The sequence below is a fragment of the Oncorhynchus kisutch genome, linkage group LG3 (assembly GCF_002021735.2).
Source record: "Oncorhynchus kisutch isolate 150728-3 linkage group LG3, Okis_V2, whole genome shotgun sequence".
Lineage (NCBI taxonomy): Eukaryota > Metazoa > Chordata > Actinopteri > Salmoniformes > Salmonidae > Oncorhynchus > Oncorhynchus kisutch.
In genome coordinates this window covers 19,444,360-19,470,233 of record NC_034176.2, presented here as the reverse complement: position 1 = coordinate 19,470,233, position 25,874 = coordinate 19,444,360, and the positions used below count along the sequence as shown (strand labels likewise).

Sequence of the window (25,874 nt, the reverse complement as noted above, 5' to 3'; positions counted from 1 at the left end):
TAAATTGTAATTACTTTGCTACTATGGCCTATTTATTGCCTTACCTCCTCACGCCATTTGCACACACAGTATATAGACTTTATTTTTTATCTATTGTGTTATTGACTATAAGCTTGTTCATTCCATGTATAACTCTGTGTTGTTTGTGTCGCACTGCTTTGCTTTATCTTGGCCAGGTCGCAGTTGTAAATGAGAACTTGTTCTCAACTAGCTTGCCTGGTTAAATAAAGGTGACATTTTTTAAATAAATAAAATTAAAAATTAAAAAATAGTGCTCTGGTTTAAAATTTCAGGGTAAGAGTTACGTACGTATATGATGGAATTTATTGGTGTGAGTTTTCCAACTGTTGGTCAAAACTATTTATTGCTGCAAAACAGGTGAATAATGGTTTAAATGTACACATTAAGGCACTAATTAAATTGTCTAGGTGTGTGAGTATAAGTGCTTGTGTGTGTGTGTGGGAGTGTATTGTATCTGTGTCTACATACATGCTGTAAGTCAGAGATCAACTGACTTTTTGATTGACACACTTTTTGTACCACTTTATTATCCCTTTAGATTTAGTCTTTCTTCTTCGGTACTAAATATTATAATCTCTTGAGCAATATCAATGGTGGTTGTCAGGGAGACAGCAAGTCTAGTAGCCCAAACACGGGTGCACCTGTCAGAGTGTGTGAGTACCTGCACAGGTGTGACAGCTGCCTGCTTACCTGAGATCTACATGGCCTGAGAGGGAGAGAGCAGGCTGAACTGAAGAGCTTATTAAGAGGAGAACACTGAGCCAAAATGCCTCCTCGGAAGAAAACTGACATTGCAATTAAAATGGAAGAGGGTGGGTAGGATTTATCCTTTTTGTTTTCCGGAGTGGAAATATTTCTTCTTTTGGATTTCTCTTGAATACTGAAGAGTATTCAGTTTTTCTCTTTCTTTGATGTGTTTGTAGTAAATATGGAACAGATGTACTACTACAGATCTTTCTTTGATGTGTTTGTAGTAAATATGGAACAGATGTACTACTACAGATCTTTCTTTGATGTGTTTGTAGTAAATATGGAACAGATGTACTACTACAGATCTTACTTTGATGTGTTTGTAGTAAATATGGAACAGATGTACTACTACAGATCTTACTTTGATGTGTTTGTAGTAAATATGGAACAGATGTACTACTACAGATCTTTCTTTGATGTGTTTGTAGTAAATATGGAACAGATGTACTACTACAGATCTTACTTTGAGCCAGTTTTCTACAACAGGAAAATAATTCTGCATGAACAAGAAATGTAAATTATTATGTGGATTATAATTAATTTACATTTTTGAAGGGGTTGATACATTTTTCATTAGGTCAAATCAAGTCTGAGATTTCTAAGTGGAAATTACAAACATTAAAATACTTTTTAAACCTCAAATACACTACAAGTTTGCATTTCTCAGCAACAAAAGAGTGCTCAAATTAAGATCCTATCTGTAGATGTACTATAACATGGAACATACATCCATACTCTTAAACATGAAACAGTAAGATTGTGAGATTTTTCATGGTTCAAAGACAATGTACAATATTTGTAGAGCTTTTGACTGACAATGTATATATATAATTTATAGTGGGAATGGACATCGATGGAGAGTTAGACAGTGGGCATGAGGGTAAGTCATAAGAAGGAGAAAGTGTTTGATGTGTGTGTGTTTATGTGTGTTTGAGCTTACCTGTTTGTGTTATTTTGAAAAGATGACGTTCTAATTATGACATTTAATATTCCAAATTATGAGTTCAAGGACACAATAACCACACCCCAGCTAATTTTGAACTTTTCCTGATGAATAACAACATATCAATACAGTAAAGTTCATATGTTTTGAGCAAAATAGTGTTATGTAGACATATTTGCGAGATTGGATTTAGCAGTTCAATGAGTTGGTTTGATGGTGCACTCTGATGTCATTGGCCTCCCCCCTTGCTTGCGGGACCAATAGAGGAAAAATGTAAGGCTAAAAAGAGGAAAGGCCCAACCCACTTGTACAATGTCAGTGGACACCTGGACCACCTATTGAGATGTGCTTTTTGTTAAGTAAGTGTAGGCCGTCATTGTAAATAAGAATTTGTTCTTAACTGACTTGCCTAGTTAAATAAAGGTTATATAAAATAGGTGACAAATCATGTTCTAGGGAGGCTGGAGTGGGTCTTTTAGGATAGTCATAAACCAGTGATGTAGTGGTAAAAAAAATAGGTGGGTAAACTCTAATTGCCAGTAGCGGTGAAAAAAGTGACATCTTAATTTGATTACAGGATAACTTACAGGATAAGATTTAAAATGTGTAGTATATTTGAGGTTTAAAAATGCTTATGAAGTTTGTCATTTCCACTTAGACATTTCTGTCTTTATTTTTCCTACAAAAATGTCCATTCATTAAATCCACATAATAATTCACATTTCCTGTTGCTGCAGGATTATTTTCATGACTCAAATTAAGATCCTACAACTGTACTTCCAATGCATTTTTCCACAAAAGGTGGGTAAACTAAATCATCAAATCAGAATATGTTATTTGTCACATACAACAGATGTTAGCCTAACCGTGAAATGCTTACAATCCCTTAACCAACAACACAGATTTTTTGTAAGTGATTAAGAAAATATTTGCTAAAAAAATACAAATAAAAGTCCAAAAAAGTAAAAAAATAAAAATAACAAGGCTATATACAGGGGTACCAGTACCGATGTACAGGGGTACAGGTTAGTCGAGATAATTGAGGTAATATGTACATGTATGTAGGGGTAAAGTGACTATACATAGATAATAAACAGTCAGTAGCAGCAGCATAAAAAAGGGAAATAGTTTGCATTTGACTAACTGTTTAGAAGCCTTATGGCTTGGGGGTAGAAGCTGTTAAGGAGCTTTTGGATCTAGACTAGTCATGCGGGTACTCCTTGCCGTGCGATAGCAGAGAGAACAGTCTATGACTAGGGTGGCTGGAGTCTTTGACAATTTTTAGGGCCTTCCTCTGACACCGCCTGGTTGGGAGAAAGCTTGGCCCCAGTGATGTTCAAGCTTGGCCCCAGTGTAGCGCCTTGTGGTTGGATGCCGAGCAGTGCCCTCGATGGTGCAGCTGTAGAACGTTTTGAGGATCTGAGGACCCATGCCAAACCTTTTCAGTCTCCTGAGGGGAATAGGCATTGTCATGCCCTCTACCCAACTGTCTTGCGTTTACCCTCCATTACACCATTGGCAATACCATGGGGAGGCTGGCAACCTGGCTGATTTAGATGTTTGTTTAATTGTTCAGGTTCTAATGTAATTTGTGTGTGTGTGTGTGTGTGTGTGTGTGTGTGTGTGTGTGTGTGTGTGTGTGTGTGTGTGTGTGTGTGTGTGTGTGTGTATGTGTGTGTATGTGTGTGTGTGTGTGTGTCTCAGATGAGGTCAGGTGGAGAGACAGAAACAGGAAAGTCAAACTCTCTCCACGAGCCGGGGGACGGAATGGCAAACAGGCCACCAGCGAGGAGGAAGAGGAGGACGAGGCACAGAGGAAGAGGTCTCATAAGAAAAAGGCCAAGGTCCAAGACAGCGAGGAAGAGGATGAGGAAGAGGAAGACGAGGCACAGAGGAAGAGGGCTCATAAGAAGAAGGCCAAGGTCCAGGACAGCGAGGAAGAGGATGAGGAAGAGGAGAAGAGCGTCAAGCGGAAGGGCCCAAAGGCTGCAGGCAGAAATAAAAAGGCAGTCAAGCAGGTGAGTGAGGAGGAGAGTGAGGAGGAAGAACGAGGGAAGAAAAGGAAAGGCAGAAAATCGACTAGCAAGAACCAGAAAGAAGGGCAGAACAAGGAGAAGAAGAGCGATGCTAAAGGGAAAAGTGACGCCAAAGGCAAAGGAGTGAAGGACAAAGGGAATGAGAAAGACAAGAAAAAGAAGAACGCAAAGTACAGCAGGTGCAGTATCCTTTGAGAGGGCCATCTCTCTCACATATCTCCATGCTCCACACACCATCATGTATGAAGGAGGAGTCTGACACACCCTGTTCAGATATGCCCCTTCAATGTATTGATTAATTAGTTCAGGGAGTTGAGTCATGAAAATGGGTTATAGGGTTGCACAAAAGTGTTACAAAATGCTACGACAATGACCTTAGCTCACTATTTGTGAGCTCCCCTCATCTAGCTACACACAATATCCCATAATGAAAAAGCAAAAACAGGCTTTTAGAATTTTTTGCAAATGTATAAAAAACAACAACAACTGAAATATCACATTTGCATAAGTATTCAGACCCTTTACTCAGTACTTTGTTGAAGCAAATTTGGCAGTGATTACAGCCTCGAGTCTTCTTGGGTATGATGCTACAAGTGTGGCACACCTGTATTTGGAGAGTTTCCCCCATTCTTCTCTGCAGATCCTATCAAGCTCTGTCATGTTGGATGGTGAGTGTCGCTGCACAGCTACTTTCAGTTCTCTCCAGAGATGATAGATCGTGTTCAAGTCCGGGCTCTGGCTGGGCTACTCAAGGACATTCAGAGACTTGTCCCTACTCCTGCATTGTCTTGGCTGTGTGCTTAGGGTTGTTGTCCTGTTGGAAGGTGAACCTTCACCCCAGTCTGAGGTCCTGAGCACTCTGAAGCAAGTTTTCATCAAGGATCTCTCTGTACTTTGCTCATCTGTTCATCTTTCCTTCGATCCTGACTAGTCTCCATGTCCCTGCCACTGAAAAACATCCCCACAGCATGATGCTGCCACCACTGTGCTTCACGGTAGGGATGGTGACAGGTTTCCTCAAGACGTGACACTTGGCATTCAGGCCAAAGAGTTCAATCTTGGTTTCATCAGACCAGAGAATCTTGTTTCTCATTATCTGAGAGTCCTTTTGGTAAACTCCAAGTGGGCTTTCATGTGCCTTTTACTGAGGAGTGGCTTTTGTCTTGCCACTCTACCATAAAGGCCTGATTGGTGGAGTTTTGCAGAGATGGTTGTCCTTCTGTAAGGTTCTCCCATCTCCACAGAGGAACTCTGGAGCTCTGTCAGAGTAACCATCGGGCGGCAAGCTCTAGGAAGAGTCTTGGTGGTTGCAAACTTCTTCCATTTAGGAGTGGGAAAGGGTGATACCTAGTCAGTTGTACAACTGAATACATTCAACTGAAATGTGTCTTCCGCTTTTAACCCAACCCCCCTTAATCAGAGAGGTGCGGAGGGCTGCCTTAATCGACATCCACGCCTTCGGTGCCCGGGGAAAAGTAGGTTAATTGCCTTGCTCAGTGTTAGAACAACAGATTTTGTAACTTGTCAGCTAGGGGATTTGATCCAGCAACCATTCTGTTACTGGGCCAACTCACCTACACGCCAGACTGCCTGAATGATGGAGGCCACTGTGTTCTTGGGGACCTTCAATGCTGCAGAATTTTGTTGGTACCCTTCCCCAGATATGTGTCTTGACACAATCCTGTTTCAAAGCTCTATTGACAATTTCTTCAACGTCATGGCTTGGGTTTTGCTCTGACATGCAATGTCAACTGTGGGACCTTATATAGACAGGTGTGTGCCTTTCCAAATCATGTCCAATCAATTGAATTTACCACAGGTGGACTCCAATCAAGTTGTAGAAACATCTCAAGGATGATCAATGGAAACAGGATGCACCTGAGCTTAATTTTGAGTCTCATAGCGTAAGGTTCTGAATATTTACATAAATAAGGTGTTTCTGTGTAAAAATGTCTAAAAACCTGTTTTGGCTTTGTCTTTATGGGGTACTGGGTGTAGATTGGTGAGGAAAATGTTTTATTTAATCAATTTTAGAATAAGGCTGAAACGTAACAAAGTGTGGAAAAAATCAAGGGGTCTGAATACTTTCCGAATGCACTGTATATATATATATATATATATATATATATTTGTGTCATCAGCACCCTTAATGATGGTGTTGGAGTTGTGCCTGGCCGTGCAGTTATAAGTGAACAGGGAGTACAGGAGGGGACTGAGCACGCACCCCTGAGGGGCCCCCATGTTGAGGATCAGTGTGCAGGATGTGTTGTTACCTACCCTTACCACCTGGGGTCCATAGCTTAGTGCTGAGTTTTGAGGGCACTATGGTGTTGAATGGTGAGTTGTAGTCAATGAATATCATTCTCACTTAGGTGTTCCTTTTGTCCAGGTGGGAAAGGGCAGTGTGGAGTGCAATAGAGATTGCATCATCTGTGGATCTGTTGGAGCGGTATGCAAATTGGAGTGGGTCTAGGGTTTCTGGGATAATGGTGTTGATGTGAGCCATGACCAGCCTTTCCAAGCATTTCATGGCTACAGACGTGAGTGCTACGGGTCGGTAGTCATTTAGGCAGGTTACCTTAGTGTTCTTGGGCATAGGGACTATGGTGGTCTGCTTGAAACATGTTGGTATTACAGACTCAGATAGAGAGAGGTTGAAAATGTCAGTGAATACACTTTCCAGTTGGTTGGGCGCATGTTCTGGCCTAGCAGCCTTGTGAATGTTGACCTGTTTAAAGGTCTTTGTCTTTGCAGTTGATGCTCTCATGCATGTTTCAGTGTTACTTGCATCGAAGCGAGCATAGAAGGTATTTAGCTCGTCTGGTAGGCTCGTGTCACTGGGCAGCTATCGGCTGTGCTTCCCTTTGTAGTCTGTAATAGTTCCAAGCCCTGCCACATCCGACGAACGTTGGAGCCCGTGTAGTACGATTCAATCTTAGTCCTGTATTGATGCTTTGCCTGTTTGATGGTTTGTCAGAGGGCATAGCAGGATTTATTTTAAGCTTCCGGGTTAGAGTCCCGCTCCTTGAAAGTGGCAGCTCAACCATGGCTTCTGGTTGGGGTATGTACGTACAGTCACTGTGGGGCAGTGAAGTTTCAGCTGTCCGTGGCCTCTCTTCCTCGGTGCACACTGTCACTGTGGGGGTAGAAGCTGTTTAGAAGCTTCTTGGACCTAGCCTTGTCCAGCTGTGTATGTAACATTTCACATAAACCCTGTTTCTTGTCTGCATCGAAGTTTCCATCTTGTCCAGTTGTGTATGTAACATTTCACGTAAACCCTGTTTCTTGTCTGCATCGAAGTAACGGTCCTTGTACCTAGCATTGATATTAAAACTTGATACTTTGAGAAATATGTCTCACCTCAGCAAACAGTGAACGATCCTATAATGCTGGGTAACATTCCAATTGAGTCCCAGTTAAGTCCAATTGGTTTCCAGCTAACTAACTAGCATGACAACATTCCAGATTTTTTTTTTTACCCAGAAAAAACGATTTGATAAACTTTAGTAGAAGGACATGCTGTAATGGTTATGAGAACGTTTGGGGAAATAATCCAATTATGTTGTTTTTCAACGTTTCTAGAATGTGTTAATTTAATGTTAATGGAGAAAATGTATAGTCATGTGATGGGACATCCCTTGGGTCATCCCCGGGAACCTCTGTCAAAAGTGTCCAACCATTTTAACATTCTCAAAATGTCCCCACTAAAGTTTTGGTAATGCATAACCAGTATTTTTCACCAGAATAGAGTTGGGTTGTAGTGGTATTTGTGCTGGCTCAATCATGGGGTAGTGTTGGTTCATAACATTGAGTTGAGGGATTACATGGCCGGAATGGGGTTTGTTCGTGTCTGGTTGGGTCGATGGGAGGACCAGGTTACTGGACTATTCTAGGATATGTTATTTGACTTGCATGTGTCCCCTCTTGTCCCCTCATTTCAATTCAATTCTATTACATTTAAGGGCTTTATTGGCATGGGAAACATATGCTTACATTGCCAAAGCAATGTTCTCTTTTTGTATTTTCTGTTGGTCTGCCAGATGCGTTTCAACATAATGTGACAAGTTCAAAGTTTGTACCATGATAATTGGGCACTGTGTAAAGCCTCTGGCCACACTGCCCACTCTTAGCAAAGACAGTCTGACCGGATCTATAACTCTACTCTGGTTGACACATGGTTGACCCTGACTTGACCCCTGGCCCTGGTAACAGCTCTTTCTTCTGATAGCTCTTCTTCTTCAGGCGAGTCAGGGGACGAGGATTCTCTGTCAGAAGGGGAGATTGCTGCTCAGAAGGAAGAGGTGGAGGAGAAGAAGAAGCTGATCGCCACTCTAAGGAACAAACCGTGGCGCATGAAGAGGAGGCTTAAACTCCTCAAGTAAACAAAATGGCCACCATCATGTGTATTCCTCCACTGATTTCCCATTGGCTGATTGCCTTCACATAGGGACTTGCTCTTGCTGTGCTGTTTTCTCTTTTTTCTATAACTACAGTACTTTACACATTCCTTAAGGCTTACACAATAACTAATGTATTACTTGTGATGTCATCTTATTTATTTTTAAATTCAATTTAAAATATAATTGTGCCTTTGATGCTACATTGCCTGATCAAATGTCCATTTATTTTGTGAAATACTTTAATTACTTTATGGAATGACAAAGTAGATAGATTGTCCATTACCTTTGCTGATTGATGTTCTTTGACCAGCTTCTCACTGATTTATTGGTGGGTGGTTTATCAAACCAGTGATTGATACTTTTTGTTGGTTGATGAATCATCCTTTTTTGTGGGTTTGAATTGTAGGGAATGCCAGGCGTTTGTGGAGAAGTTTGAGGGGGCTCTGGGAAAGGGCAAAGGGAGGAAGCTCTACGCCTACAAAGTCATAATGGCTAAGGTAACTTTTCCTAGGCCAAGTGTTAACTTTACAACTGAGTCCACAGTCTTAAAGATTAGTTATGTCCTACTGAATCATTATGAATAATTCAAACAAATGATGCATTTATAACTTCAATATGTTAAGACTTAAGTTAGCTGCCCAGTGACACGAGCCTACTAGACGAGCTAAATTACTTATATGCTTGCCTCGAGGCAAGCAACACTGAAGCGTGCATGAGAGCATCAGCTGTTCCAGATGACTGTGTGATTACGCTCTCCATAGCTGATGTGAGTAAATCCTTTAAACAGGTCAACATTCACAAGGCCGCAGGGCCAGACGGATTACCAGGACATGAAATCCGAGCATGAGCTGACCAGCAGGCAAGTGTCTTCACTGACATTTTCAACCTGTCCCTGACTGAGTCTGTAATACCAACATGTTTCAAGCAGACCAACATAGTCCCTGTCCCAAAGAACACTAAGGTAACCTGACTAAATGACTACCAACCCGTAGCACTCACTTCTGTAGCCATGGAGTGATTTGAAAGGCTGGTCATGGCTCACAGGAACACCATTATCCCAGAAACTCTAGACCCACTCCAATTTGCATACCGCCCCAACAGATCAACACCATAGTGCCCTCAAAGCTCATCACTAAGCTAAGGACTAAACAGCTCCCTCTGAAACTGGATCCTGGACTTCGTGATTGGCCTCCCCCAGGTGGGGACTAGGTAACCTAGTGATTAGAGCGTTGGGCCAGTAACTGAAAGGTTGCTGGCTCGGTACCCCGAGCTGACAAAGTAGAAATCTGTCATTCTGCCCCTGAACAAGGCAGTTCACCCACTGTTCCCCGGTAGGCCGTCATTGTAAATAAGAATTTGTTCTTAACTGGCTTGCATAGTTAAATAAAGGTTAAATTTAAAAAAATTAAATAACAACACATCTGCCACGCTGATCCTCAACACGGAGACCCCTCAGGTGTGCGTGCTCAGTCCTCTGCTGTAGGCATGACTCCAACAGCGTCATTAAGTTTGCCGACGACACAACAGTGGTAGGCCTGATCACCGACAACGATGAGACAGCCTATAGGGAGGAGTTCAGGGACCTGGCCGTGTGATGCCAGGATAGCAACCTCTCCCTCAACGTGATCAAGACAAAGGAGATGATTGTGGACTACAGGAAAAAGAGGACTGAGCACACCCCCATTCTCATCGAAGGGGCTGTTGTGGAGCAGTTTGAGAGCTTCAAGTTCCTTGGTGTCCAAATCACCAACAAACTAACATGGTCCAAGCACACCAAGACAGTCATGAAGAGGGCATGACAAAGCCTATTTCCCCTCAGGAGAATGAACAGATTTGGCATGGGTCCTCAGATCCTCAAAAGGTTCTACAGCTGCACCATCGAGAGCATCCTAACTCGTTGCATCACCGCCTGGTATGGCAACTGCTCGGCCTCCGACCGCAAGGCACTACAGAGGGTAGTGCGTATTGCCCAGTACATCACCGGGGCAAGTTTCCTGCCATCCAGGACCTCTATACCAGGAGTTGTCAGGGGAAGGCCCTAAACATGGTCAAAGACTCCAGTCACCCTAGTCATAGACTGTTCTCTCTACTACCGCACTGCAAGCGGTACTGGAGAGCCAAGTCTAGGTCCAAAAGGCTTCTTAAGAGCTTCTATCCCCAAGCCATGAGTCTGCTGAACAGCTAACCAAATGGCTACCCAGACTATTTGCATTGCCCCTGCCCCCCTCTTTTTACGCTGCTGCTACTCTCTGTTTATTATCTATGCATAGTCACTTTAACTTTACTTACATGTACATATTACCTCAATTACATCGATTAACCTGTGCCCCCGCACGTTGACTCTGTACCAGCACCCCTTGTATATAGCCTCGCTACTGTTATTTTAATGCTGCTCTTTAATTATTTGCTATTTAGTTTTTTACGTATCTATTATTTACTTAACACTTATTTTTCTTAAAACTACATTGTTGGTTAAGGGCTTGTACTGTAAGGTCTACACCTGTTATTTGATGTTATTTGATATGGCATGTAAAATACACATGTAACCCTCTAGAGTCTAAGCCCTGTCTAAATCAGGGGACGGGGATGGGGGAAGGGGGGACGGGGGGTCTACACTAACATATGGAATTATTTTAAGATGGTTATACCAACGATCATTTATTTATTTGTTTTTTTTATAAAATAAAAAAATATATGTATTGGATGAAACATTGAAAAAACATTATCGAAAGGGAGTATGTTCTGAAGTTTCGGGATGTCACATGGTCTGACAAACACCATCTCTGCCACCTTTCACTGAAGATGCGGAACGGTTATATCGGCAGATGTGGGGGATTGAGACGCAGCCCATGCAAAAACTGATATCTCTAGCTTAAAGAGATGGGGATTATGTTCATTTGATTTCCGCTGGAGCACAGAAATTGTAGGCTAAGGGTTAAATCATAAGTGCACCATAATCTTCATGATTTTTTCTTATCAGGAACTACACAGTACGTCTGTGATAAACTTTTATTTTCAAATATTCTCTCTTAACCTTTTTTGTTTCAGAAAATGATCAAGTTCAACCGTGACTTTGACAATTTCAAAACAGCCTGTATTCCATGGGAAAGAAAGATTAAAGAGGTTGAGAGTGGGTACCATTATTTAAAGCTATGAGTTTCTGTCTTGTTCATGTAATGTAGTTCTATCTATTCATTATGTAACTTTTGGAGTTTGAACTTTAACCCTCAGGTCACTTTGGGTCATCTGTGGCTTCCTACTTCATCTTCTTGCGGTGGATGTATGGTCTAAACCTGGTCCTGTTTGGGTTAATGTTTGGTCTTGTTGTTCTCCCAGAGGTGAGCAGCTTTTTGACCTTTAAGCACATAGTCCATTGTCTTGCAAAATATTTGCAGTTCATTTGGTCAGCATATGGAGAGATATCGTAGGAGGGACTCACTGTCTCATTCTTACAGTCTTTTCCCCACTTCCCTTTCATTTTTCCTTTCTTTCTGTCCCGAGGTGATGATGGGTCTTCCGTATGGGTCTATACCCAGGAAAACTGTTCCCAGAGCGCAGCAGGCCAAAGCCATGGACTACTCCGTCCTCCTTGATTTTGGAGTGAGGATCTTTGGAGTGATGCCATATTTAAGCACCTTGTTAAGTTTACTTAAGGTTCAGGTTTACTTCATATGATTGTACATATGAAACAAACATACATAAAATGTGATGTCATACAGTACTTTTAAATTACTGGTAAAAAAAAAAGGGTAAAAAGTAGATTTTAAGACATTAGGGGTCATACATGTTCATGAATAACAGCATCATATTGCATTGTACCTGCATTGTAATTAAACACCCACACCGGTATAAATACACTGTTTCAAGCTGAAAGACGATGGCCAGAGCTTACCCATGATGTTGCACAGCGATTTAAGTCAATAAGCCATCGTTTTATTCAAAGTATTATATATTCGGGCTTGAAGTGACAAATCCGAACTGCCAACTTCGGATCCTATATGACAATCTAATTATTTTCAGCCTATGTTTAGTTTCAGGGCTGGGTTTTACTTGAATGTTACCACCCACCAGCGTGGCATTATTTATTCATCAGAAACAGCTGCAAAGTTATTCCTCTTCGTGACTGAGCTGAGCCAAACAGCCTTGTGTCCACTTGGCTGCCTGAGCCAAGGAGCAAATTAAAATAGGCGGTGCAAATGTATGTTTTTGCAAGTCTACTTTTTAAAATCTTTTTCAGAAAATTATCATAATCCATTGAATAATTTGTCCATTGTCACTTTTCTTTGGTGGTCTATATAAACAACGAAACAAAACAAATACAAAACAAATATATATACATTTATAAAATGGAACCAGTCAAATGTTTGGAAACACCTACTCATTCAAGGGCTTTCATTATTTTTTACATTTTCTACATTTTAGAAAAATAGTGAAGCCATCAAAACTATGAAATAACCATATGGAATCATGTAGTAACCAAAAATGTGTTAAACAAATCAAAATATATTTGATATTGTTTCGTTGTTTATATAGACCACCCAATGCCTTGATGACAGCTTTGCACACTCTTGGCATTTTCTCAACCAGCTTCACGAGGTAGTCACCTGGAATGCATTTCACTTATCAGGTGTGCCTTGTTAAAAGTTAATTTGTGGAATTTCTTTCCATCTTAATGCATTTCAGCCAATCAGTTGTGTTGTGACAAGCTAGGGTGGTATACAGAAGATAGCCCTATTTGGTAAAAGACCAAGTTCATATTATGGCAAGAACAGCTCAAATAAGCAAAGAGAAACGACAGTCCATCATTACTTTAAGACATGAAGGTCATTCAATCCGGAATTTTTCAAGAACTTTTAAAGTTTCTTCAAGTGCAGTCGCAAAAACCATCAAGAGCTATGACAAAACTGTCTCTCATGAGGACGGCCGCAGGAAAGGAAGACCCAGAGTTACTTCTGCAGCAGAGGATACGTTCACTAGAGTTAACAGCACCTCAGATTGCAGCCCAAATAAATGCTTCACAGAGTTCAAGTAACAGACACATCACAACATCAACTGTTCAGAGGAGAATGAATGATGAGTCAAAATGTGATATTTTTGGTTCCAACTGCCGTGTCTTTGTGAGACGCAGAGTAGGTGAACGGATGATCTCCGCATGTGTGGTTCCCACCGTGAAGCATGGAGGAGGTGGTGTGATGGTGTGGGGGTGCTTTTCTGGTGATGCTGTCAGTGATTTATTTAGAATTCAAGGCACACTTAACCAGCATGTCTACAACAGCATTCTGCAGTAATACGCCATCCCATCTGGTTTGTGCTTAATGGAACTATCATTTGTTTTTCAACAGGATAATGACCAACACACCTCCAGGATGTGTAAGGGTTATTTGAGCAAGAAGGAGAGTGATGGAGTGTTGTGTCAGATGACCTGGCCTCCACAATCACCCGACCTCAACCCAATTGAGATGGTTTGGGATGAGTTGGACCGCAGAGTGAAGGAAAAGCAGCCAACAAGTGCTCAGCATATGTTGAAAAATCATTCCAGGTGAAGCTGGTTGAGAGAATGCCAAGAGTGTGAAAAGTTGTCATCAAGGCCAAGCGTGGCTACTTTGAAGAATCTAAAATCTAGAATATATTTTGATTTGTTTAACACTTTTTTGGTTACTACATGATTCCATATGTATTATTTCATAGTTTTGATGTCTTCGCCCCCCCCCTCCCCTGAAGATTAATGCTTTCATTGGTGTAATGATAGCTAGAACCTCACGTGCCTATTCAGATAATGCAAAGGAACCCGCAAAATAAAATTCTAGGAACTTATAGTTAGTTACATGTTACGTGTCATTTGCGGCATGAATGATTATGAGCAAAGCTATTGTAGCCTATCATTTCAATGAATATGTATATTTCAATTTGTGAATATGTGTAAGTAGCCTTCATCATTCTTCGGACAGGAAATGGCATCGAAATAGTGGCTGCAACTTGTTATGGGTGGGTCCTTTATAAAGTGTTACACATTTTCAGTACATCAATTGTACTTGGCACTGTCAGCTTAATTTCAGATGAATGACTTGCATATGAACATGATTATTTTTCTTAATTTCACCAGGGCTACTGCAAGTACTCTGTTCTGTTCTATGGCTACTATAATGACGAACGCACCATCGGACTCCTCCAGTTCAGACTGCCACTGTCCTACCTACTGGTCGGTGTTGGCATCTTCGGCTACAGCCTGATGGTGGTCATTAGAACGTGGGTTAAACACACACACGTGAACATACACATATGCACACAGTAAATATATACTAATCCACATACACACAAACAGTATCCGAAATATTGATGCCAGCAACCCTCCCCCCCAGGATGGCCCGTAACTCGGATGAGGGAGGAGATGGTGGGGACGATGGACAGTTTACATTCACCTTTAAGATGTTCACCAGCTGGGATTACCTCATTGGGAACCCAGAGACAGCTGACAACAAGTATGCCTCCATCACCACCAGCTTTAAGGTAAACACAGCAGCAGCTAACACTTAGGCCTATCCATAGCTAATAGACCGACCTACCACTAGCTTGGCACAAGATACTGTTGTTTATGCATAACTTTGTTCTACAAATATCCATTGCTCTTATCTTTAAAAATCTTCAATCTCCCAAGAATCATATACATGTACTACATGTAGGGGCCTAGACACTTACTATCTTCAACCATAGTATCCACTGTGTTTCTCACTAATCGACTGTTCTCGGTAGGAATCCATAGTAGACGAACAGGAGAACCAGAAGGATGAGAACATCCACTTGCGGAGGTTCCTGCGGGTTCTAGCCAATCTTTTCATTCTCTGCAGCCTGGGGGGCAGTGGCTTCCTCATCTATTTTGTGGTCAAGAGGTCTCAGGACTTTGCAAAACTAGATCAGAATACGCTCTCCTGGTATGAAAAGAATGAGGCAGGTTGAGTTGTTATGATCAGATACATGCTGTGCTATGGTTCATCTAGTCAAAGGGAGTGAGCCAGAAATGTACATTTGGTGTTTGTCCTGTTTTCTTCAGTTGTAGGTTGTTGTGCTATTATCTGGGTTGTCATGACAGTCAAACATTTATAAAATATATATATCATACCACACTTGGGTTACACTTAACTTAAGCAACTAAAAATTATTACATGTTTATAAATTATATGATACGTGTTATACATGTTAATGAATGTAATGCTTATAATACTTATACATGCTAATAGATATTTATAAAGAAATAATAATTTAATAATAGTATGTTCAGTATTTAATGGTTATTAAGTATTTTTTTAGTCTTCATCCTGGTGATTGGTTGTTTTACTTTCCAGGTGGAGGTTGTGATGTCACTGCTGGGGCTGGTGTGCCCCCCTCTCTTTGAGACCATCGCTGAGCTGGAGGAGTACCACCCTCGTATCGCCCTCAAGTGGCAGCTGGGCCGCATCTTTGCCCTGTTCCTTGGGAACCTCTACACCTTCCTGTTCGCCCTGTTTGATGATGTCAACGAAAAGGTACCAGACAATGTGTCAGTGTTATGTACCTGCAAATGCATGTTTGTGTGTTTTTTCACCTGTGTGTGTGTGTGTGTTCCGTACATATTGTATGAATGTATATTTTGCTTACTCACCTGAACCTGTCTTTGTGTGTTAACATGTGTACAGTTGGAACAGGAGAAGTACATTAAGAATGCCACTATCTGGGGTCTGAAGGAGTACTATGCCAACTACAGCACCTTCCACAACACTACTGACATCCCCCCTCCGGACATCCCTCCTGCTGATGTCATCAGAGGGCCGTGCTGGGAGACCGACGTTGGCATAGTGAGGATTACCCGTGTTCTTCCTCCGTTTTCCCTTTTTTACTAAACATAGCGGTGGCAGACCACCGTTTTTTATTATTTTGTTGTTCCTCCTGTGTTTTCCTCCACCTGACCTGGGCAGCCCATAAAGTTTCTGTCATTGTGCACCAGTGATGAGACTGAGGCTGTGTGACATGCTGGGCGTTTCATGTTTAGTTTCCCTTCTGTGCTGCCCTCTAGGAGTTTGTGAAGCTCACCGTCTCTGACATCCAGGTGACATATCTGACCATCCTCATTGGTGACTTTGTGCGAGCCGTGATTGTGCGTTTCCTCAACTACTGCTGGTGCTGGGACCTGGAGGCTGGATTTGTACGTGCTAGGCTTCCGAAGAATAACATAACTACTGTTCTACTGTGTGTGTGTTCCCATTCTATCGTAAGACATTTTGGTAGCACTTTACATTACAGTATGGGATAAAGTGGTAATAACATGTATGGTAGTATGGTAACAAGGTATACTTACTCACTATCAATACAATCCAGCACTACTATATTGCTCTTTACTTTGTTTTATCTTTGCTTATTGTATGTGTGAGAACAAGTAAACTTGATACCACACAGCAACATCTGGCACGATAGGTGATCCTTCGCATTCACCAAGACACAGGACACTGCCCTGGGAAGTTAATTACTGAGAGAGAGAAAGAGGGAGAGAGAAGGGGGGGACAATGAACAGAATTATGTTTACATTATTTATTTCATGCATTGCACTATTTAAAATATTTATATGTGATTCTAGCCGTCTTATGGAGAGTTTGACATCAGCGGCAACGTGCTTGGATTAATCTTCAATCAAGGAATGATTTGGTGAGTAAATATGAGACATCACATAAACCATCTACACATTTCCAATCAACCTGTATGTTGTGTTTATCACATATTTCTGTATCTGTGTTTGTTTCAGGATGGGTGCGTTCTATGCCCCTGGCCTGGTAGGATTGAACGTCCTGCGCCTCCTCTCCTCGATGTACTACCAGTGCTGGGCCGTGATGAGCTGTAACGTTCCCCATGAGAGGGTCTTCAAGGCCTCCAAATCCAACAACTTCTACATGGGCCTCCTCCTCCTGGTGCTCTTTCTCAGCCTTCTGCCTGTGGTTTACACCATAATGACCCTGCCGCCCTCCTCTGACTGTGGCCCCTTCAGGTGTCTCTAATGCACACACACACACGCACGCACACATACACACTAGGCACACATCTAATACTGGTCTCTTGTCTACTAGTGGAAGGGCGCAAATGTATGACGTTGTCATGGAAACTATAGAGAAAGACCTACCAGCGTTCATTGGTAATATCTTCACCTACGCAACTAATCCTGGGCTGATCATACCAGCTGTGCTGCTGATGGTGTATGTACACACACACACACACACATGCACACACACACGCACACACGTGCACACGCACACGCACACACACACACACACGCACACACATGCACACACACACACTAAAGCAAACATGCATATGGTCATAGTAACACACACATGCTCATCATATCAAGAGTTCTGTGATCCTGTGTCAGGTTGGCCATCTACTATCTGAATGCGACCTCCAAAAACTATCAAAATGCCAACCTGGAACTGAAGAGGAAGATGCAAATGGTAAATGACCATGAGCATCTGAGCTGCCGTCTCTCAGGACTTAAATCCTATACTGTAAATAATGACATGTTATTCAGTACTGTTAAATGCATGTACGTAATGCTGAAGGGTGTGTAAATATGAATGCAGCAACACCAACAGTATAATCTGCGGTTGTGTTTAGGCTAGAGATGAGGAGAAGAACAGGAGGAACAACAAGGAGAGTACCAACCAGGTGATGCATGACCTGGTTGGCCTTCTTCCCAACCGTTCTCTAATCCCCCCTCCTGCTGAAGAAGCACCCCCACCAGGTCAGTTCACATAGCCTACTCTACCTTCCTACCATCTCCACTCAGCACCACTTGGTGGTTGGATGTTTTTTTGGCATTAAGAAAAAAATGTGAACCCACTTCAAAGATCAATAGAAGAAACGGTTTGGTTTGAGTGAATTGTATCATAATATTGCTCCGAAGCAGAGCTGTCAAAAAGTATTCACACAATTTGACTTTTCCACATTTTGTTGTGTTACAGCCTAAATTTTAAATGGATTAAATTGAGATTTTGTGTCACTGGCCTACACATAATACCCCATAATGTTAAAGTGGATTTATGTTTTACATTTTTTAAAGCAAATTAATTAATAACGAAAAGCTGAAATGTCTCACTTCAGTAAGTATTCAACCCCTTTGTTTTGGAAAGCCTAAATCAATTCAGGAGAAAACATTTGCTTAACAAGTCACATAATAAGTTGCATGGACTCACTCTCTGTGCAATAATAGTGTTTAACATGATTTTTGAATGACTACCTCATCTCTATACACCACACATACAATTATCTGTAAGGTCTCTAAGTCGAGCAGTGAATTTCAAACACAGATTAAACCCCAATGACCAGGAAGGTTTTCCAATGCCTCGCAAAGAAGGACAGGTATTGGTAGATTAGTACAAATAAAAAGCAGATGTTGAATATTTTGAGCGTGTTGAAGTTATTAATTACACTTTCGATGGTATATCAATACACCCAGTCTCTACAAACATGCAGGCGTCCTTCCTAACTCAGTTGCCGGAGAGGAAGGAAACCGCTCAGAGATCTCACCATGGTGACTTTAAAACAGTTACAGAGTTGAATGGCTGTGATAGGAGAAAACTGAGGAAGGCTCAACAACATTGTAGTTACTCCACAATACTAACCTAGATGACTGAATGAAAAGAAGGAAACCTGTACAGAATATAAATATTCCAAAACATGGATCCTGTTTGCAATAAGCCACTAAAGTAAAACTGTAAAGAATGTGGCAAATAACTTAACTTTATGTCCTGAACACAAAGCGTTATGTTTGGGGCAAATCCAAGGCAAGGCAAGACAGAAAAAAAGACATATTGCAACCTATGGGTTGTGATAATTGAATGATTTGCTCTATCACCTGTTAGTTTATACAGTGCTTTATACAGAAAGTTTATACAGAAAGTTTATACAGAAAGTATTCAGACCCCTTGACCTTTTTCCACATTTTGTTACGTTACAGCCTTATTCTAAAATGGATTACATGTTTTTTCCCCTCATCAATCCACACACAATACCCCATAATGACAAAGCAAAAATGGTTTTTTAGACATTTGTACAAATTTATTAAAAATAAAAACTTAAATTGTACATTTACATAAGTATTCAGACCCTTTACACAGTACTTTGTTGAAGCAGCTTTGGTAGCAATTACAGCATTGAGTCTTCTTGGGTATGATGCTACAAGATTGGCAGCCCCTGTATTTGGGGAGTTTCTCCCATTCTGCTCTGCAGAACCTCTCAAGCTCTGTCAGGTTGGATGGGGAACGTTGCTGCACAGCTATTTTCAGGTCTCTCTAGAGATGTTCGATCACGTTCAACTCCAGGCTCTGACTGGCCACTCAAGGACATGCAGAGACTTGTCCCAAAGCCACTCCTGCGTTGTCTTGGCTGTGTGCTTAGGGTTCACCTTTCTGTTGGAAGGTGAACCTTCACCCCAGTCTGAGGTCTTGAGTACTCTGGAGCAGATTTTCATCAAGGATCTCTCTGTACTTTGCTCCTTTCATTTTTCAATCGATCTTGACTAGTCTCCGAGTCCCTAAAAAACATCCCCACAGCATGATGCTGTCACCACCATGCTTCACCATAGGGATGGTGCCAGACGTGGCACTTGGCATTCAGGCCAAAGAGTTCAATCTTGGTTTCATCAGACCTGAGAATCTTGTTTCTCATGGTTTGAGAGTCTTTAGGTGCCTTTTGGCAAACTCTAAGCAGGCTGTCACGTGCCTTTTACTGAAGAGTGGCTTCTGTCTGGCCACTCAACCATAAAGGCCTGATTGGTGGAGTGCTCCAGAGATGGTTGTCCTTCTGGAAGCTCCCCCCTCTCCACAGAGGAACTCTGGAGCTCTGTCAGAGTGACCATCAGGTTCTTGGTCACCTCCCTGACCAAAGCCCTTCTCCCCCAATTGCTCAGTTTGGGCGGGCGGCCAGCTCTAGGAAGAGTCTTGGTGGTTCCAAACTTCTTTCATTTTGGAATGATGGAGGCCACTGTGTTCTTGGGCACCTTCAATGCAGAAGAAATGTTTTGGTACCCTTCCCCAGATCTCTGCCTCGACACAATCCTCTTTCGAAGATTTTCGGACAATTCCTTCGACCTCATGGCTTGGTTTTTACACTGTCAACTGTGGAACCTTATATAGACAGGTGTGTGCCTTTCCAAATCATGTCCAATCAATTGAGTTTACCACAGGTGGACTCCCATCAAATTGTAGAAACAGGATGCACCTGAGCTCAATTTCGAGTCTCATAGCAAAGGGTCTGAATACTTATTTAAATAAGTTGTTTCTGTTTATTTTTTTACAAATTTGCAAAAATGTCTAAAAACCTTTTTTCACTTTGTCATTATGGAGTATTGTGTGTAGATTGCTGAGGATTTTTATTTGTGTAAGCAATTTTAGAATAAGCTGTAACTTAACAAAATGTAGAAAAGGTCAAGGGGTCTGAATACTTTCTGAAGGCACTGTATGCCTTGCCACCGTGATATATAGGCCTAAGCTCGAGAAAGTAAGAAGACACAGAGGGAAAATGAATTCAACAACACCTTTGTTTAATCACAAAAAGGAGCGCAACATCGTTCAGGTGGAGTCCACAATGCATATGCATATTGCATGTTACAAACAGTTACATGGCCTACAGGAAAGTCAATCAAGTTAATGTTTCCGACATTTTCAGACTACTAAACAACTATTGATTTAGAACAGAGTTATCACAAGTCACAAAGAATATAGCAATATTTCAACTTCAACATCATGAATCAAATCACCTATGCTTAGTCTAATACAGTGACAACTAGATTCCCAAAACAATTTAGTCCAATCAATGTAAGCTAAATATCAGGTGGCTGTCCATGTTACTGATTTCTCTGTGTGTGTGTGTGTGTGTGTGTGTGTGTGTGTGTGTGTGTGTGTGTGTGTGTGTGTGTGTGTGTGTGTGTGTGTGTGTGTGTGTGTGTGTGTGCATAAGTAGAAAAAACATGTTCACTCACCTAACTTGTTGAGAAATACCAATGCCATCCTCCTTTCCTTCATGTTGCCAAAACGGTCTATTACCCTGTCAAACAGGACAGGACACACTTTTAGTTCATGTTGTCCTAGACTCCCTGACTAAAATGCTCGCAAGCCTAACTTTATTTCATGAGCAAAGATGAGCCAGCTAGTTAACATTAGCTTACTGCATCTAGCTACATATTGAACTTCTATCCTCTCAGGCCAGGGTCATAATGTATAATTTTATAGTTGGTTCCCAATCGCCATTATAATCATTGGCCATTATGGAGAATTAAGTAAAACTACAAGTCCAAATCTCTATGTCCATCCATGGCTAATTTAGGAAAGTGCCAATTTGAACTAGCTAGCTATCCACCAGAGTACAACAACACAACGAGATGCAACAATTCAAGTTTTTTCTGTCAAGGATGTTTGGCTTTTGATGTTTTACATTTGTAATATGATTGGTGCGAAGCCAAATCCAAACGGATTTCCCATGGCACTTTTTTTTGGTGCGCCAAGACCGTTCACAGTTGAACTTGCTCAGTTTAGCTAAATGCTGATTGGCTATTGAGTTGATTTAGTTTATTTTATTTTTACAGGGACAGTGCACATTAATCAACGTTTCAGTAAAAGTGCCGGTTTTAGCCAGCTGGCAAATTTTCAACCGCAGTCCCTGGGCAGGTTATTAAAAACAATTACAGTATAGACAATCATTGAGCAGTGAGCACATGCAGAGCAACATAGGACAAGCAAGACATAGCATACAGACAGACCAACATAGAACAAGCAAGACGTAGCATACAGACAGAGCAACATAGAACAAAAAGCAGCAAGACAAAATTCATAAAAGCAACAAAGTGTTCCCACACCTCACACGCTACAGACAACAGACAACATGGAAAGCGGCAATACACAGCTAGGGACCATGTTCACAAATCTGATTGACCTATAGCCATGTCTTCATGTATTTTGGGAAAGTGTGACACGTGGTGCAGTTATGTGTGTCTGATGGCAGTGTATTCCAGACATGGGAAGCTCTCACAGAGAAAGCGGATTTACTAAAGGTGCTTTTCCTTATGGGAACTATACAGTCACCTCTCATGGCAGACCTTGTGGATCTGCAGCCGTATGTTTGGGTTTTCTGTTTAACAAAAATACTGAGTGGAGGGGGAGCCAGGCCATTAAGGATCTTGAATACAAGACATGCGTCGGTGTATTGCACAAGATTTTCCCAACTCAGGAGCTCATGCTTTCTGAGGATGTAACAGTGATGATGGCTATTGGGCTTCCTATCAAGCACTTTGAGAGCCTGTTTGTAGACAGACTGAATAGGTTTTAATGTTCTACAGCAAGCTTGGGCCCAACTAGTTAAGCAGTATGTTAAGTGGGGGAGTATCATAGATTTGAAGTACAGTTTTGCTACCTCTGTAGTCAAACTATTTCGTATAAATCGGAAATTAGCTAGGTTGAATTTTGCTTTTTCACATGCTTTTTAAAAGAGAGGTTGGAATCAAGTATGATGCCAAGGTACTTAAAATCAGATACCACCTGGAGCTTCTCCCCTGACACATAGACATCTGGCTCAGTAGCATCTGTTGCCCTCTTTGTGAAGAACATGCAAACAGTTTTTTTCACATTGAGATGCAAACACTGAGCCACTTTGTAACCTGGACCATTACAGTAGTGAGTTCTTGTACAGCTTGTTGTTTGCTCTTTGCATGCACATATATCACTGTATCATCTGCATACATTTGAACATCAGACCCAGTACAGACAGAAGGCAGATCATTAATGTACAGGCTGAACAGGAGGGGCCCCAGTATTGACCGTTGGGGCACACCCACATCATAGCTAAGAGTGGGCGACAGCTCATTGCTCACTCTGACACACTGAGTTCTGCCTTCAAGGTATGATTTCATCCATCTCAAGGCATCGGGGGAAAAGTTGAACTTGGACAATTTTGTGATGAGAATCTCATGTTTAACAGTATCAATAGCCTTCCTTAGGTCCAGAAACACAGCCCCAACAACGCCCCCTTTGCCCATCTTGGACTTCACATTTTCCAGAAGAAAGCAGTCGGCCGTTTCTGTGGAGTGTTTCGCTCTGAAGCCAAACGGCATGGAGTGTAATGTGAAGGGGCTGTTGCTGAGGTGGGCAATCAGTTGTTCTGCTACACACTTTTCAACAAACTTTGACACCACAGGTAGTATACTAATGGGCATGTAGCTACTCACGTCAGCAGGGTCGCCCGATTTAAAGATGGCCGTTATTATGACCGACTTCCATACCCTTGGAAACACCCCGAGACCAATAGATGTGTTGGTGACCTTAGTAATGGGGCCAATGAGTGACTCTTTGTAGTTTTTAAGAAAGGTAGAGTCCAGCCCAAACACATATTTGGCTTTAGAGTTCTTTAGTGAGCTAATCACCTTGTTCACCTTTGTCTCAGAAACCTCCCTTATGATGAAAACAGGTTGAGTGTCATTTACTAGCACTGAGCCCAAGAAACCAGTGGAGGGGTTCTGTGTCAGTACCCTGACAGAGTCAATAAAGTAGGAATTGAAGGCTATTGCTATTTTGGCTGCATCCTGTGTTACATTGTTATTCATCATGATTTCTAGTCTTTTTTCAGTGTTACTATGGTCTTTCCCTGTTAACTTGTTTAGCTTCACCGATTATGTTAATAAAAAGGTTTGCCTTGGCCTGTCCGATTTCTTTCATCACCTTATTTCTCAACATGGTAAACCTACATCTGTCATGTCTATTTTTAGAGCATAATATTGTTCTTTCATCAATTTCCAGATTTCTCCATTTAGCCAAGGAAGAGTGTTAGTGAACAGGTAGTTTAAAAGTTTCCGATAAATGTTGGACTTGTGTTTGTTACGCCTAAGCGGTTCAGTGGAATAGGGAGCGAGGTAGACTTGGTCATTACTCAGAACATGATGGTATGTACTGTCCGCTCCCGTGGAACGCTGAACCAATGTGTTTGGTGTTGATATTCTCCGGTAGTAGACTGATTGTGTCATCCCAGCAAGGATGCACTGACATTATCACTCGAGCAGCTACATAACTGACAATCACGGCAAAGTACTGGAGATAAAACACATAATTGCGCTTTAACTCTTTGCATGAGTTACTTAGCTGGGGTCGACGTACACCTGATGTTTTACATAAAATAACAGCATTCGTATGAGAAGCGGCACCTGCCGCACCACCCTGTCTTCCGTCCGCCATTATCCGCTATTATTAGTTTATACTTTTTTAATCAAGGGAGGCCACATGCTTGCTGGCTTCCCTTGTATTCAATGCTGCTGGTGGCAACAATATCCTACTCTTTTTGACCTGACATCATCAGATAGATGGGCTACATATACAGAGACAAAGGGGAGATGTTTGCTCGCTTGGATGCTTTCTCTGATGAGATACATTCAGCCAATTACGAATTGAAGGGAAATTCTGAAACACAGAGAGACAAAAGGTACATCATTTAATTTTTTTATTTGTTCATTTTGGTGGTGGCTGCATTATGTTATGGGTATGCTTGTCATTGGCAAGGACTAGGGAGTTAAAATAAAAAATAAAAATACATGGAATAGAGCCAAGCACAGGCAAAATCCTATAGGAAAACCTGGTTCAGTCTGCTTTCCAACAGACACTGGGAGACAAATTAACATTAAAGCATGGCAATAACCTAAAACACAAGGCCAAATATACACTGGAGTTGCTTACCAAGACAACATTGAATGTTCCTGAGTGGCCTAATTACAGTTTTGACTTAAATCAGCTTGAAACTCTATGGCAAGTAGGGTTTTTTTCTCTTTTTTTAATGCAAAAAAATCTAAGAACATGTTTTCACTTTTTCATTTTGGGGTATTATGTGTAGGTGGGTAAGAAAAATATATATTTGATCCATTTTGAATTCAGGTTGTAACACAATAATATGTCGAATAAGTAGCTGTACATCCACCCCGTTTTTCTCTTTTGCTCTTTCAGACAACATGAGCGAGAAGGGCAGCAAATTTCCCAAGGTGGCAAAACGTCCAGGAGCAGCTGACAATGTCAAGGGGGTTAACCTTCAGAAGGATGTTTCATTGGCTGCACCAAACTCCCGAGGGGCTGTGACCCGTCCCCCAGGCCCAAGGGGGCCGCCTGGAAACGCCAGAGGACCACCCCCAGGGCCGGGAAGGGGCAGAGGGAGGGGTGCACCTCGTCCTAAATGCTAATTAGGTGAAGATGTCCACACCACCCTCACGACTCCTGTTGTGGGCCGGCCGCAGTGCACGCCAGCCAAGGTCGCCAGGTGCACAGTGTTTCCTCCGACACATTGGTGCGGCTGGCTTCTGGGTTGGATGCGCGCTGTGTTAAGAAGCAGTGCGGCTTGGTTTGGCTGTGTTTCGGAGGACGCATGGCTTTCGACCTTCATCTCTCCTGAGCCCGTACGGGAGTTGTAGCGATGAGACAAGATAGTAATTACTAACAATTGGATACCATGAAATTGGGGAGAAAATGGGGTAAAATAAAATAAAAATAAAAATATATATATTTTTTAAAAGCATGATTTTCAGAAATGTTAATTAAATTAAATATAACTGCAACATCTGAACGATTATTTGTGAGTAAAAACTACAACAAAGGAAATTGTATAATTTACACCATATTCATAATATTTCTATCAACTTAAGAATTCTACGTTTTTGCAACAACTTGCCATTTGGTTCCGTTT

General features: G+C 41.7%; 1 protein-coding gene across 1 annotated transcript in view; it reads left to right on the top strand.

Moving 5' to 3' along the window:
• The window catches only part of LOC109873287 (transmembrane channel-like protein 2-A), a 49,125-nt gene extending 23,751 nt beyond the window's left edge, over positions 1 to 25,374 (top strand). The window contains exons 2-17 of the mRNA XM_020464930.1: positions 3,470 to 3,929; positions 7,979 to 8,128; positions 8,557 to 8,647; positions 11,652 to 11,750; positions 14,254 to 14,396; positions 14,510 to 14,657; positions 14,901 to 15,095; positions 15,491 to 15,670; positions 15,821 to 15,979; positions 16,198 to 16,326; positions 16,756 to 16,823; positions 16,921 to 17,160; positions 17,240 to 17,365; positions 17,542 to 17,620; positions 17,784 to 17,910; positions 25,145 to 25,374. Of these exons, the coding sequence (XP_020320519.1) occupies positions 3,470 to 3,929; positions 7,979 to 8,128; positions 8,557 to 8,647; positions 11,652 to 11,750; positions 14,254 to 14,396; positions 14,510 to 14,657; positions 14,901 to 15,095; positions 15,491 to 15,670; positions 15,821 to 15,979; positions 16,198 to 16,326; positions 16,756 to 16,823; positions 16,921 to 17,160; positions 17,240 to 17,365; positions 17,542 to 17,620; positions 17,784 to 17,910; positions 25,145 to 25,374 (2,624 nt within the window). The remainder of the gene's footprint in view (positions 1 to 3,469; positions 3,930 to 7,978; positions 8,129 to 8,556; positions 8,648 to 11,651; positions 11,751 to 14,253; positions 14,397 to 14,509; positions 14,658 to 14,900; positions 15,096 to 15,490; positions 15,671 to 15,820; positions 15,980 to 16,197; positions 16,327 to 16,755; positions 16,824 to 16,920; positions 17,161 to 17,239; positions 17,366 to 17,541; positions 17,621 to 17,783; positions 17,911 to 25,144) is intronic.
• Positions 25,375 to 25,874: the final 500 nt, after the last annotated feature.